General features: G+C 41.7%; 1 protein-coding gene across 6 annotated transcripts in view; it reads right to left on the bottom strand.

Moving 5' to 3' along the window:
• slmapa (sarcolemma associated protein a) overlaps positions 1-14,246 on the bottom strand; it is an 88,638-nt gene extending 74,392 nt beyond the window's left edge. For 3 of the 6 annotated variants that reach the window (XM_076269289.1, XM_076269287.1, XM_076269288.1), the window contains exon 1: positions 12,427-14,243. In XM_076269289.1, the coding sequence (XP_076125404.1) occupies positions 12,427-12,624 (198 nt within the window). In that variant the 5' untranslated portion in view covers positions 12,625-14,243. Of the gene's footprint in view, positions 1-12,426 lie in introns of all 6 variants that reach the window. The other 3 variants (XM_076269285.1, XM_076269284.1, XM_076269286.1) reach the window with 3 other exon arrangements.
• Positions 14,247-14,738: the final 492 nt, after the last annotated feature.

The raw sequence follows: 14,738 nt of genomic DNA, 5'->3' as shown, positions 1-14,738 counted from the left end.
TTTTAGACCGTTATAGTCCTCCATAGCCTACGTGTTCTTTGGAAAAGCAAAGGTGATAGTCCCCCCCCCTCCTATTTTTTTTTCTCATCGGATCTGCATCAATCTCAAATATGACATTTCTAAAATCAAATTGACGGAAATCCGTCCTATGACGGAGAACTTTAATCCTTGATACTACTACTACTAGTAGTAGTAGTAGTAGTAGTAGTATAGTATAGTAGAAGGCAAGCAGTAGGCAGTGTACTGTACATATCTATCAAACCACCTAGATGATGAGGGTGGCGCAAAACAAGGTCAGGGAAGCCTTCATGCATTGTAGAATGTTTTGTGGTCGGAAAAAGTTTGAGAACTCATGCACAAGGTTATTGATTTGAAGGCCCGTTGAAACTACAAACAATAGGTCTAAAAATTAGGTTTATTGTGTGTGTGACTGTTCAGTACTGTTCATATTGACATTTTAAAAGCAGACTTAAAAGTATCTCAAAAGTTACTTTCTCTAGTAACTAATTACTTTTGATATACAGTAATTGGTACAGTAATTCAATTACTTTTGAAAGTAGTAACTAGTAACTGTAACTAATAACTAATTTTCAGTAACTTGCCCAACACTGCTGTTAATACACTGCACAGACCTGTACATCTGTCTATATTGTCCATACTGCATCCAACTACCACACACACACACACACACCACGCCTGTTGAGCAGCACCACGACCATGGACCACTTGACAGGGACAACAAAGAGGTGGCACTACCCTATCCTGCCCAAAGCATTCTATTTCTTTTACAAATGTACACACTTATACATACCAATATTCTACTGCTCTTATAATGTTTATGCCATCATACGGATTATACTCCATAGTCAACTGTATATCTGTCTGTATTGTCCATACTGGATATCCATAATTATTCTGCTCTTATAATGTTATTGTTAACAATACATTGCACATATCCCGACTGTGAACCATGCCACTTGCCTAACTGTATACTACTGAACACACTGCACTATATGTCATATACTGTTTACACTACACTACACTACTTGTCTATACTGTTCACTTTGCAGTTTTTTTTACTTTTTTGCACTTTTGGTTAGACGCTAACTGCATTTCGTTGTCTCTGTACTCTGCACAATGACAATAAAGTTGGATCTAATCTAATCTAATCCACATTCAACTCTAGTACAATGTTCACATCAACCTTCAGATAGTGCGTGTCATCACCAGTGTGAAATACCTAAATACCTTGAAAAGGAACCAGATCAGTGCCTGGTCAGTTGGTTAACTTTGCTGGCTAACTAGCCAGCTAGCTAGTTCATTGAGTGGTGTGACAAAGGCGTTGTTTTAGAAACCTTTGTACATTTTTATGTGAACATTTTGTAGAATGTTAAAATACAATAAAAACTTTCTTCAGTCAAAAAAATTCACGTTTTTTCTAAACTAACAAAAGTACTTTATAGGTCTATTTCCTGCAAACATGTAGTGTAGGGTGCAACTGTGCAATAAGTCAGCTACACCCAAGTTGGTCGAAATTAAACCTTAAAAAGGAACACAATATCCCAGACATTCCAGCTCATGTTGGCTACCACAGAAAGTGCATGCAATATAGAGCCCGACCGATTTATCGGTGGGCCGATATTAGACATTTTCCAAACTATCGGTATCGGCATTTATAATGGCCGATAAATGAATATTTTAAAAATAAAATAAAAACAGACAAAACACCCTTCAACCATGTCATGAGTGTTGGCGTTGTATAGTTTGTCCACCAGAGGGCACTCTACACCGTCCCTGCTGGCAACACTCGTGTATAACGCGCCACACATCCTGCAACCTGCTGATCCAGCCAGAGTCGGGCAGAGAGAACCAGTTATCCGCGAGTAAGATCATCAGTGAAGTGAGTTGGTCACGAGACATACATTGCTTGAAATAACAATTAAAAGAACATCCCCATCAGTTCTCTTAACTCAAATAAGCATGACAAAATTTCGTGAAAACAATGTCCAGTTTTGCTGCTGTTAAATAAGCCGAGAGTGAAGCGGAATTAGCTAGTAATTACGTTACGTTGTTACAGTGTAGTTGACTGTCTGTTCTTTTAACTTTTGACAATGTGACTGAAGATTTATTTCTTTAATAGCGTGACAGTTATAGCAGTGAGACGTATCATCTCTCCCCGGCCTGTTATTTTGAACGCGCATGTTTTACAATTTGCAGTATGACGTTATCCATTGCTAAATTAGGCCTCATCATAGACTAGCTAACCACAAAGCTAGCTAATGCCATGAATATCAGTGGAAGACCGCTAACGTTAACATTAATGAGCTTGGAAACCACAACGAACTTATTCTGCCTAAATAAAGTAATTATTTATAACTAGTATATCTGTAGTTACAGTCCCTGCATACGTAGCTTGTGCAAAACGTAGCTTGTGCATAAAAGTTAGCTTTTCTTTTACACGTGTGTAAAAATCCAATGACGCGAAGTGTGCGTTTCAGACTGTCGTTCAGCAGCTGCATTAACAAGTTACATAATGTATTTAGATCACTAAATAGTAGGTTTTAGAAGGCAGACAGCAACTGATGATTGAAAATGGTTTGATGTAGCTTGATGGAAATCATTTTAAAAGTGCAGGTAAAGGGATAAGCAAGCTGACATTGTAATTATAAAGTAGCTTATAAGGCAATAGGGACTAATTATTACACACGCACACTCAAACATTTAAGAGTGACCTTTATCTTGTTTAATGATAATACAAATGATGATGATAGTAATAATGTCATCATTATTTTTTGTAATTATTAAGTCTTAGTTCAAAGTCATATTTATGAAGCTTACTAAGTCTTTTAATACTGGTAACTTTGATTTGGTTGTTGTTGTTATTATGTTTTTGTTCAAAAGACTAAGTTTCATATCTTAAGTTTCTATTTTTGGGGGCCAAGCAGCGAAGCTGCGAAGCAACCCTTAGTGATTCTATGATTTCTTATTATTGGGGGCCAAGCAGCGAAGCTGCGAAGGCACCCATTGTGTTTCTATGATTTCTTATTATTATTTAACATCTTTCCTCTGCCATTGGAGTCTATGGCAGCCTATAGAACCGTCTGGTAAAAAGTTGTGAAATTTGGCACACTGATTGGGGACAGTGCCATGATTAATTTCACCAAGGTTCATGTTGGCACCTTGACCGCTCTAGCGCCACCAACAGGCCAAAGTTAGACGTGCGTTCACGCACGTAACTTTTGACCCGTATGTCCGATTGTCACAAATGAGGTATCGTTGGATTCCTTGGACCAAGCCGAGTTCAACGCACCCTATGACGTCATTTTCCGCCATGATGGATTTTCCGCCATATTGGATTTTAGTGAAAGTGAAACTAAAACTTCACAGGTCACAAATTTTGTCCGATCGCCACCAAACTTGACACACATGATCTTCAGACCAAGCCTCACAAAAGTTGTGGTGTTTTGTCTTCGGAACTATAACCGTTCGCGCATAACAGCCAATCGAAATTTGTGGCGAAGCCGCCAAACAGGAAGTGAGCTCATATCTCAGCAACCCATTGATCTATCATAACCAAACTAAGTACATGGACTCAGGACCCAATCAGGGGGATGCACAAGAAATCTGGTGACCTTTGACCTCTAGGGGGCGCTGTAATTAAGAAACATGCCTTTTGGCCTGTAGCTGCAGTTGTGCTTAGAATTAAAATGCACTAGTGATGTCTGGTAATACTGTTGGAGGTCCTTAGGCCGACCCAAGCCAACTTGTGATGTCATCGTAATTGATTCGGCCGCCATATTGCATTTAATCAAAAACACGTACAAGCTTTCGCAGGTCACAAATTTCATCTGTTCTTCACCAAAATTGGCAGAGACAATCTTCAGACCATGCCTGATGAGTGCATTGCTTTCTGGAACAATTGACAGAAGCATTGACCTGCACCAGCCAATCGAAATTTGCGGCGAAGCCGCCAAACAGGAAGTGATTTCATATCTCAGCAACGCTTTCATGTATCAAAACCAAATTTAGTACATGTACCTCAGACCCCATCGGGAGGACGCTCAATAAATTTGGTGACATTTGACCTCTAGGGGGCACTGTAATTGACAAAAATGCATTTTGGCCAGTAGTTGCTGATGCGCATTATTTTGCAATGGAAGTCAATGGCAGCCAATAGAACCGTCTGGTAAAAAGTTATAAAATTTTGCACACTAATTGGGGACAGTCCAATAATTCATTTCACCAAGTTTCATGCCGGCACCTCAAGCGCTCTAGCGCCACCAACAGGCCAAAGTTGGATGTGCGTTCACGCAAGTAACTTTTGACCCGTATGGCCGATTGTCAAAAATGATGTATCGTTGGAATCCTTGGACCAAGCTGAGTTCAACGCACCCTGTGACGTCAATTTCCGCTATGATGGATTTTCCGCCATATTGGATTTCATCAAAAAACCTGAAATGTCTTCACAGGTCACAAATTTTGTCCAATTGATACCAAACTTCACAGATATCATCTACAGACCATGCCTCATTAATGCATTGCTTTTTGTCTTCGGAACTATAACCATTCGCGCGTAACAGCCAATCGAATTGTGCGGCGAAGCCGCCAAACAGGAAGTGAGCTCATATCTCAGCAACCCATTAATCTATCATAACCAAACTTAGTATGTGGACTCAGGACCCAATCAGGGGGACGCTCAAGAAATCTGGTGACCTTTGACCTCTAGGGGGCGCTGTAATTAAGAAACATGCCATTTGGCCTGTAGCTGCAGTTGTGCTTAGAATTAAAATGTACTAGTGGTGTCTGATAATACTGTTGGAGGTCCTTAGGCCGACCCAGGCCAACTTGTGATGTAATCGTAATTGATTCGGCCGTCATGTTAGATTTAATATCAAACATCAAAAAGTTTTCACAGGTCGCAAATTTCATCTGATCTTCACCAACATTGGCACAGACCATCTTCAGACCATAACCTATCAATATTTTGCATTCTGGAACAATTGACAGAAGCATTCGGCTGTAACAGCCAATCGAAATTTGCGGTGAAGCCGCCAAACAGGAAGTGAGCTCATATCTCAGCAACCCTGCCATGTATCATAACCAAACTTACTACATATATTCATTACCCCATTAGGATGACGCTCAAAAAATATGGTGACCTTTGACCTGTAGGGGGTGCTGCAATTAGCAATATTGCATTTTGATGTGTAGTTGCTGATGTGTTATATCAATGTTTTACTTTTTGATGTGAAACTGATGACAACATGTTCCATCCAGTTAATTCTAATGCGTGCGTGCAAGGGAAGGGCAGGGCAGGACGGGATGGGACGGGCTGGGGTGATTAGGTGGGGGGGGGGCTGGCTGGCGGAGGCGGTGGCAATACTCGGCCCTGTTGATCCCGGGTGTCTGCTGAGTTCTATCTTGTCACCGTGGCTACTCCGGCCTATACTGCTTGGCCCCCTCATTGCTGCTTGCAGCTATATTTATTAAACATCTTTCTTCCGCCATGGGAGTCTATGGCAGCCCATAGAACCGTCTGGTAAAAAGTTGGGAAATTTGGCACACTGATTGGGGACAGGCCCATGTTTAATGTCACCAAGTTTCATACCGGCACCTCAAGCGCTCTAGCGCCACCAACAGGCCAAAATTGGACATACGTTCACGCATGTAACTTCTGACCCGTTGGCCCGATTTTAAAAATTGAGGTACCATTGGAATCCTTGGATCAGGCCGAGTTCAACGCACCCTATGACGTCATTTTCCGCCATGATGGATTTTCCGCCATATTGGATTTTAGTGAAAGTGAAACTAAAACTTCACAGGTCACAAATTTTGTCCGATCGACACCAAACTTGACATACATGATCTTCAGACCAAGTCTCACAAAAGTTGTGGTGTTTTGTCTCCGGAACTAAAACCGTTCATCCATAATATCCAATCGAAATTTGCGGCGAAGCCGCCAAACAGGAAGTGAGCTGATATCTCAGCAACCCATTGATCTATCATAACCAAACTAAGTACATTCACTCAGGACCCAATCAGGGGGACGCTCAAGAAATCTGGTGACCTTTGACCTCTAGGGGGCGCTGTAACTAAGAAACATGCCTTTTGGCCTGTAACTGCAGTTGTGCTTAGAATTAAAACACACTAGTGGTGTCTGGTAGTACTGCTGGAGGTCCTTAGGCCGACCCAAGTCAATTTGTGATGTCATCGTAATTGATTCGGCCGCCATATTGGATTTAATCAAAAACATCAAAAAGTTTTCGCAGGTCACAAATTTCAGCGGATCCTCGCCAAAATTGGCAGAGACCATCTTCAGACCATGCCTGATGAGTGCTTTGCTTTCTGGAACAATTGCCAGAAGCATTGGCCCGTAACAGCCTTTCGAACTTTGCGGCAAAGCCGCCAAACAGGAAGTGAGCTCATATCTCAGCAACGCTTACATGTATCAAAACCAAACTTGGTACATGCACATTCGAGCCCATCGGTAGGACGCTCAAGAAATTTGGTGACCTTTGACCTCTAGGGGGCTCTGTAATTGACAAAAATGCATTTTGGCCAGTAGTTGCTGATGTGCATTATTCTGCAATGGAAGTCAATGGCAGCCCATAGAACCGTCTGGTAAAAAGTTATACAATTTGGCACACTGATTGGGGACAGCTCAATAATTAACTTCACCAAGTTTCATGCCGGCTCCTCCAATGCTCTAGCGCCACCAACAGGCCAAAGTTGGACGTGTGTTCACGGACGTAACTTTTGACTCGTTGACCCGAATATCAAAATGAGGTATCATTGGAATCCTTGGGCCAAGCCGAGTTCAACACACCCTATGACGTCAAGTTTTGACCTCTGTGTTTAAATCACAGCAAGTGTGATCATATCTCAGTCAATCTTTTATTTTTGATGTGAAACTGATGACAGCAAGTTCCATCCAGTTCATTCTAATGTGTGCGTGCAAGGGTGGGACGGGGTGGGATGGGGCGGTTGCGGCGGTGGGCTGGCTGGGGGAGGGGGCGCCGACACTCAGCCCTGGTTCAGCCCCACAAAATCAGCTATGTTTTGATGTGAAACTTGACCTTGTAACTCAGCCAATCTTGGGTTGTATGGCATGGAACTTGCTGTGACTGCTTAAGCCTACATGTCTGATGCAACGGCATTGACTTACATAGCAAATCTGGCCTGCTGAACTGCCTGCTTGGCCCCCTCATTGCTGCTTGCAGCTATATTTGGGGGCCAAGCAGCGAAGCTGCGAGGCAACCATTGTGTTTGTTAGTTTTCTTATTATTATTATTATTCCGCCATGGAAGTCTATGGCAGCCCATAGAACCGTCTGGTGAAAAGTTGTGAATTTTGGCACACTGATTGGGGACAGTCCAATAATTAATCTCACCAAGTTTCATGCCGGCACCTCCAGCGCTCTAGCGCCACCAACAGGCCAAATTTGGACTTGCGTTCACGCATGTAACTTCTGACCCGTATGGCCGATTTTCAAAAATGAGGTATCGTTGGAATCCTTGGACCAAGCCGAGTTCAACGCACTCTATGACGTCATTTTCCGCCATGATGGATTTTCCGCCATATTGGATTTTAGTGAAAGTGAAACTAAAACTTCACAGGTCACAAATTTTGTCCGATCGACACCAAACTTGACATACATGATCTTCAGACCAAGCCTCACAAAAGTTGTGGTGTTTTGTCTCCGGAACTAAAACCGTTCATCCATAACATCCAATCGAAATTTGCGGCGAAGCCGCCAAACAGGAAGTGAGCTGATATCTCAGCAACCCATTGATCTATTATAACCAAACTAAGTGCATGGACTCAGGACCCAATCAGGGGGACGCTCAAGAAATCTGGTGACCTTTGACCTCTAGGGGGCGCTGTAATTAAGAAACATGCCTTTTGGCCTGTAACTGCAGTTGTGCTTAGAATTAAAACACACTAGTGGTGTCTGGTAGTACTGTTGGAGGTCCTTAGGCCGACCCAAGCCAATTTGTGATGTCATCGTAATTGATTCGGCCGCCATATTGGATTTAATCAAAAACACGTACAAGTTTTCGCAGGTCATAAATTTCAGCGTATCCTCACCAAAATTGTCAGAGACCATCTTCAGACCATGCCTGATGAGTGCATTGCTTTCTGGAACAATTGACAAAAGCATTGGTCTGTAACAGCCTATCGAAATTTGCGGCGAAGCCGCCAAACAGGAAGTGAGCTCATATCTCAGCAATGCTTTCATGTATCAAAACCAAACTTAGTACATTGTCCCCAGGACCCACCAGGAGGACGCTCAAGAAATTTGGTGACCTTTGACCTCTAGGAATCTCTGTAATTGGCAAAAATGTATTTTGGCCTGTAGTTGCTGCATTATTCTGCAATGGAGGTCAATGGTAGCCCATAGAACCGTCTGGTTCATCCTGATGATGCACAAATAATTTGGTGACCTTTGACCTCTATGGGGTCATTGAAATCACAGCAAGCATGATAATATTTCAATCAATCTTTTATTTTTGATGTGAAACTGATGACAGCGAGTTCCATCCAGTTAATTCTAAAGCGTGCGTGCAAGAGTGGGGCGGGGTGGGACGGGCAGGGGCGATAGCGGCGGTGGGTTGGCTGGGTGAGGGGGCGGCGACACTCACCCTGGTTCAGCGACACAAAATCAGTTATGTTTTCATGTGAAACTTGACCTTGTAACTCAGCCAATCTTGGGTTGTTTGACATGGAACTTGCTGTGACTGCTTAATGCTATATGCCTGATGCCACGGCATTGAGTTGCATGGCAAATCTGGCCTGCTGAACTGCCTGCTTGGCCCCCACATTGCTGCTTGCAGCTATATTTATACATTTTATTTATCAGAACTTTAATATATTTCGATGTTCCTCTGTTCCACTGTGACAATATTATTTAAAAATAAACAAGTTTGTTTTTGAAATGCATTATCATAGTATTTTAGTCAATACTCATAAATAACTACAAATAACTAATGTTAGGGAAATCTGTTAATGTTTTGTTGCGCGTGTCTGAAAAAAAAAATATATATCGGCCGATATATCGGAATATCGCATTTTTAAATTAACAAATATTTGTATCGGTATCGGCCTTCAAAATCCTATATCGGTCAGGCTCTAATGCAATATGCCAACATAAAGCATATTGAAAGAGCCCACAAGGGGTATGAAGATACAGATCAGGATGGTGTAGGTTTGTTAATCATCTCATTTTGGCGTCTACTCCGCTTATTCATAGGCAGATTTCATATCAGATTATGCTAATTACAAGTTCTTGATTGGTTCGCAGTATCTAGTAATCCAAACCATTTGCGTAGTCAGTTTACTAAACGGAAGTTTCATTTTCATGAATATATGAGCTTTAAAACTGGCTCAACTGTGTTGAGAAGAAAAATATTTAGTTCACGTGGAAAAAACCAACCTGACTATGACTGGGGATCGATTTTCTCAGAAATTAAAGCAGATAACAGCCATCGGCCCACCGCCTAATGGTGTTTCTGCATACTGTGCTTACGGTGGGTTTTGAGGGGTTAGGTGCCTTGCTCAAGGTCCGAAGCCCTAACCAGTAGGCCATGGCTGCACTTTACCGTGCTAGCTGGTGAAAGAAAAACAAACCCATTGGAGGAACGGCTCGGTAGATAAATCTAACTTGAATTTTAGTATTAGGCCATTTTTCATTTTGTTCGCTTTGGTTTTGCGATGTTACCAAGAAAAATGTTGCTTCAGTTTGTAATCAGGTCATTATAAGTGATCAAGACCTTCGAGACAACCCCCTTTCACTTCTGTTGCAGCAAGTTGTGTGCAACAGACACACATTAGGTCGAGGAGTTGCAGCTTTATTCAATGATACAGTTGAAACTATGCATAAGTTTCTATCATCACAAATCATCACGCAATGACTACGCCGTTGCCTCGACGCCAGCGTGACCCTTTCGAGGTTCTGCGTCTACTCTGTGTCGCTACCCACCGGAACGGAAGTCAGAATTCCAATGACCTAGTTATTGTAACCAGAAAATAAGTTTGAGGTTATTTGAGAGGTGTCTGCCAGCCATTTTATGTTATGTTAGCAAGCGAACTTTCCCACAAATGCCCACAAAGTACTGCCTGCTGGTGAAGTGCTGATTTCAAAACGTTACTGACAAAGAGACTTTCCAAACAGATAACCCCGTCATTCAGAGGCGATCCCTCCAAGACTACAAGGGAGGCGCCGCCTCTAAAATATCGCGGAAAATTTCGTCAAAAACAAGCCTACTGTATCTACATTACTACCTAGACTATGCTAGAACTTGTTCAACTTCATGTCTGGTTCATTCAGCAACAAGTTTTTGCCGGTAGTCTATCGTAATTTTTACACGATGATGATAGAGCACCCTGTTGAAGCCAGGGTTTTAAAAAAATATATATAAACAATGACTGCTTCCTTATGTTGGAATGTGCAACAATGTACAAAAATGTAAGGGATACCTATGTGATATCTGCAACAGTGGTAGCCTGTTTGATATTCTGTTCATTTATAGGCCTACAGTAGCTTCACGTAGTTGTCGGAAAACATATTTTTGAATTGATGTGCTATGCTGACTTGTTCAATGTAAGCCAACAAAGGTTTCTTTAAACATCGCAGTAATTTATTTTGTCAGTCATCATGTATGGGATGAAAATGATTTAAAGACCACTGCATTAAGCTACACTTCAGTGTTTGCCTTGAAACAATTCCGGCATAATTGCTTTGAACGTTTCAGTCTCGTCCCCCATGCCTGCTTTATCCGGCCGGCCAGAAATGATGAATGAAACAAAATGCTCGTTTGAACATGAACGGTTTTGTTCAGAGATGAAAAAGCAATAGTGTTTGACAGAGGGCAGTAGGTTGCTAGTGACAAAATATTAGCTTTCAGTGTATTTAGTTAAAGTGTTCTTAAAATGGTTCTACACAGAGGCTATACGGCTCTGGTTCTCCCTACAACCAGACAGTAAACTGTTGCAAATTGTGTGTTTCAGTCACTCTGTCTCTTTCATTGCTTTGATTGGTTTTTGGCCTCTCCTATTGCGTCCGGAGGCATTTTAATCGGCATCCATTTGGGAACGACATTTGGAAATGGGCTGTAAATTAATCTTCCCCAGACCCACTCCACCTGTATTTGTCAGCAATACGGTCAGTTTCTATGTCTTTGTAAATAGCCTACTGTAAATAAAACTATAATATATATATATTTAGTTATTGAGTTTGTGACACTAGCTCGCTGTTAGCTGTGTAAAGTGGCAGCTAGATTATGCTAATATTGTTTACCTGAATTTTTAAAGCCATTTGATGGTCTTCCTTACGAGGAAAGATTCAAAATAAACCAGCTTGTATCAGTGAAATAGCATGTTGCTACTCCCCAAAGTAGACTGCTTGAAGCAGTCGGCTATCAACACACAGGGCAAGTCAACCAATCAAAGTCCTTGCTGTGTGCATCACCTTGACGCGAGGTTAAAATTTTTTGGAGGTGCGCATCGAGCAACGATGGAAGGCTCGGAGGGGGTACGTGGTGACGTAGAGGGGTCTGCGGGGGTATGCCGTCGATTTGATGCAGAAGCATAAATCAGCCTTCACTCGTTGCCTCACTTGTTCACCTTAACAGAGCCACACACACTGCTATTTTGATGACTAATTTTGCTGCTGTTCCATTGAGGGAAGGCCCATGAGTTCTGTTAATCATTGGTGGTATGTAAAATGACTGCACACTGAAAGGAAAAGCACTTATGGTGGCTAAACTTCATTTAGTAGATTCTCAGTTGTCTCAACTGAAATACTCTCATATGGGCAGGTGGGGAAGACGAAACTGAATGTATCTGTTATTGTCTAAGATAAAATTGAAATGAACTGCAATCTACAATCAATTATTTTTCAATGCATTAACAGATCCTGAGATCATTAGGTGAAGCGGTTGCAGCTTTTTTTCCCTGCTTCCACATTCATCTGCAAATCTTCAATTATTTGCACCATTTTACATAGACATGCAGACTATTAACATATTACTGTAAAGTTGAGTTTGATTTAACATATATTTGACTTTGGTGCTACTGCTAAAAAAGGAACAGCAGATTAGTCTCACAATCTGGGCTCTGACTCCATAGGGTTAAAATACCTTCAGTGCAGTTTGTTTGGATATGTCAACATCTTACCACAACTCAACGGCAAAAGCAATCAACATATCCTCCAACAACTTTTTTTGTAGGTATTTATGCCTATATTCAACGGATTTGACCCACATTATAGAAGCACTACAGGATCTCCAACACCACTTGAACTGGACAGCGATAAAGAATATTCGGCGACGACTTGTTTCATATTTCAAAACACATGTCAATACATTGTTTGTTCAACCTGTTCATTTAAGCCTTCATACATAGTAGCCTAAGTACGAAGTGACTTACCTTGCCCGTTTTGTGATCGAACCAAACGAGTGCATGATTCCTGGACAACACCTTGCAATCAAACGTTGCGTTGTTCTGAGCAGGACGACAGCGAGCCACAGATCGCCCAATCTTGACTGGCTCGTCCAGGTAGACATGACGTTCCTGAAAAGGGTGTGAATTCGGGCGGCAGGTAAAAACTGCCAGCGCTGAAGGCATTGATGATGGCTTGGGAGTATTACTCCAACCAGGTACGAAAGACAAGGTTTCTTGATCCAGAATGACTGACTTTCTAGCCCCTAACTAAACTGGAATAAGGTTAGCTATACAATATATTCGCTTCGACAATGCATTCACCAATATATTTTGTCAATCGAGGGGGGAAACTCATCAATGAGTTGACGTTATACCCAATTGCCTACATAACTAAAACAATAACTCAATTATCATGTATAAGTAAATGTACTGTCTCCAAAGACCTCCATGGTGTAAGGAAAACCAATACTCCACTTTAAATATAGCTGTCAAAATCCATAAAAAGTACCTCTTAAAAAGCGGCTTTAGGCCAGACCTGCAGCCTCTGAACTCAGAGGTAGCTCATGTTGAATGTACTATGCTAGTAGCTAACACAAGCTAAACGGTGAATAATAAGCTTTTGGGACTACCTACGGTGAACAGGCGACCAACGCGGATACGTTCCTCGAGGAAAACGCTCAGATCGATTATTCGAAACAAGTGTCAGATTGTCTAGAAGCAATCACGTTAATCCATGTATTTGTAATCTAATCCGTACCGTTATAAAATCCAAGAGTTCATCATATCTAGCCATCCGTGGCCACCTTGAGAGCAAACTGCTAGCAAATCCTTCGCCTTCCTTGGTTTTGACGTTAACGTTACCTTTCGTTGTAGAACTAGAAGGATTTGAGCAAGTCTTCAAAATAACACAAATTACCGTGGTTACATTCACAGCAAACACCTAACATTCAGCTATGTCTTTTACACTTGATCTCACCTGTCAGACACTTAACTGCTAGTATAAGTTGCACTGTGATGGAAGTTCAAGCACACATTCCGCAAAAATCTTGTATGCCTTAAACGTTAGCGTTAGCTAATTCGCAAACTGGCTATCTAGCATTCCTGCCTAGCTAGCTACCCCTCCCCACAACAGAAGCACACTTTCCAGTTTATTTGCTGACGTCTGACGGGCAAAAATGTTCATCCGCGATTCAGGTTCGGAGTCTGACTTATCTATGATGCGCCCAAAAAAGTTGTATCTCGCTCAACATGTAATATCATTTGTGGCTTGCTATTTCTAAAAGTAGCTGCCCAAGTTGGTCTCTTATCCGAATATTAGCTAGCAAACGTTAGTTGTCGTAGCTAATGTAAACTAGCAAATCAACAATATTGCCCAACTGAGACAAAAAAGGATTTTCTGAAAATCCGTGAGTCTTCGGCGTCGGAGGGAGTGGTGTTAGTCGCCAAGAAAAATAGTTGCCAACTTGTTTAACAAAAATAAACACAAATCCGGGATTTTATCAGCTAGCTGGATAGCTAGCTAAATAGCTTAAGTGGTCACAGAAAGCAAAGTCCTAACGTTACAGCTGCCGCAGACACAGGACCAGTTCCGTTGATAAGATTCCACGTTAAGCCATTGTTTTTTTGTGATACCTTGACATTCAGACTAAACTGGAATGACGATGGAGTCTGTAGGTTAATGCCGAGTCCAATTAAACTGGAGGCAATTCGAAGCAACTTGTCCTCCTCCGCAATTGAACGCCGCCATAGTGAAATGAAATACACAAACCGGGCAGCGCCAACACCGCGCTCGCGCACGCGACATACCCATAACGTAACGAAGGGTGGAAATATGTGACATTGAGCTTGTCCAATCACATGAATCTTCCAAGACAAGTAATCCAGTGCCTCGATTTATAACGCTACAATGCTGGTGGAATAGCATACACGTTTTAAAACAATGACAGATGAAGACAGATTGTGACTTTCAACATTCATTGATTAGTCTAAATATGACTGAATATTTAGGCTATAGGATCGAACTGTGCCTTCTTCACCTACACACCTACAATCGCAGCGACAGAACCAATTACATCATGAGATTAGTTTATCATTGGCTGAACTTGAATCCCTTAACTTCAACGTGATCTCTTGTGGACCAGGTCAGAATATCATAGTATACATGTCAATTATACACTTATGCACATTTCAGAAAACCAGGAAGTAAAACTGGCTGTGATATGACAGCATCAATGAATTGTGAATACATAGCCTACTCTAGCAATAGCCAATTTAATGGTGAATCCTTAGTAGGCTAT

Source organism: Alosa pseudoharengus, unplaced genomic scaffold (genome assembly GCF_046254945.1).
Source record: "Alosa pseudoharengus isolate Yale_2024_CS ecotype anadromous, Long Island Sound unplaced genomic scaffold, YU_APseudo_1.1 YU_APseudo_1.1_scf_5, whole genome shotgun sequence".
In the NCBI taxonomy this organism is placed as follows: Eukaryota; Metazoa; Chordata; class Actinopteri; order Clupeiformes; family Clupeidae; genus Alosa; species Alosa pseudoharengus.
This window is presented reverse-complemented; position numbering and strand designations above follow the sequence as displayed.